Here is a 1,095-nt window from a genome sequence, read left to right as displayed (position 1 = left end):
TTGTTTTAGCGGTTTTGAGCTGCTAAATCTGTCATCATTTGAAAACTTAGAACCTTAAGCAGTGTTAAAGAATTTTTGTATTGATGTGTAACCTTTTTTCTATTTTAAACATATTTTTATCTGCACATTTATACAAAGACATGTATTATGCAAAAGCGTTGATGTCAAAATTAATATAACTAGTATTTTTTACTTGTTAGTAAAAATTTGCTTCTTTAACTACAACGTTTCATATCCAGTATTTCAATTTAATATTAATAAGCATTCGCTTTATGTTTTGGCACAAATTCAAAGCTCTCTGGTACTGGTCCTAACAGCATCTCACTCAAACGTACCCAATCAGCAGAATTTGGCGAACTCATCAAAGTTTCCATTTCATCTCGTCCTCGAAATTTTTGTGGACGTTGATTAATCTGTTGTGGTGGATGTGCTAAGAGCTCATAAGGTATGTAGCGATAGAGGAATGATTGCCATTCCAGCAAGAAGCGCCGGGTATTCTCTACACCTTTCGTGTCGGAGCCCCAGTGCTCTAAGCCGTAGTTGACATAAGTACGCAGGATTTCGAAGCGTTCTGCAGATGTGGGATTCCATGGTTTTTGTTCTTTAATCTCCTTAAAGATCCACGGCTTAATAAGCGCGCCGCGCCCAATCATTATCGAGGAGACGTGTGGTGCAATTTTCTAAAAACAAAAATGATGGAACATTAATATAAGATGGTTAAATGAATGAACAAGCATCTACTTACCCTCTTCTCATTAAAATCTTCAAAATTTAGAATATCGCCATTCCCAATTATCGGCATACGCTGTGCTTTAGCTGCACACTCTTCTATATACTGCCAGTTGGCACTCTTCGTGTACCGTTGTTCGCGTGAACGTCCATGCAACTATTTTAAAATAGAAGATATACTTAACTAAGTGCTAATTAACAGTTAATCACCCAAAATACCAACCGTCACAGCACTTGCGCCCCACTCCTCCACCAACGGCACTAACTCGTGCGCCACACTCTTATCCGCATACACACCAGTACGCATTTTTACAGTGAATGGTATTTGCGGCGATAGAGACGAGCAGGAACGCACAATTGTCTCTA

General features: G+C 38.8%; 1 protein-coding gene across 1 annotated transcript; it reads right to left on the bottom strand.

Moving 5' to 3' along the window:
- Window positions 1-6: 6 nt before the first annotated feature.
- On the bottom strand, window positions 7-1,087 carry LOC108357624 (tRNA-dihydrouridine(47) synthase [NAD(P)(+)]-like; the record flags this gene model as incomplete). Its single annotated transcript, XM_017608697.1, has 3 exons — window positions 7-680; window positions 746-886; window positions 953-1,087. Coding segments are annotated over 3 exons (702 nt in total), but the record flags the coding sequence as incomplete, so codon positions are not given.
- Between the last annotated feature and the right edge of the window lie 8 nt (window positions 1,088-1,095).

This window comes from Rhagoletis zephyria, unplaced genomic scaffold (genome assembly GCF_001687245.7).
Source record: "Rhagoletis zephyria isolate East Lansing unplaced genomic scaffold, Rhagoletis_zephyria_1.1 Rzeph_scaffold_81217, whole genome shotgun sequence".
NCBI lineage: Eukaryota > Metazoa > Arthropoda > Insecta > Diptera > Tephritidae > Rhagoletis > Rhagoletis zephyria.
Note: the sequence above shows the minus strand (reverse complement) of the source record. Positions and strands in the feature narration are given on the sequence as shown.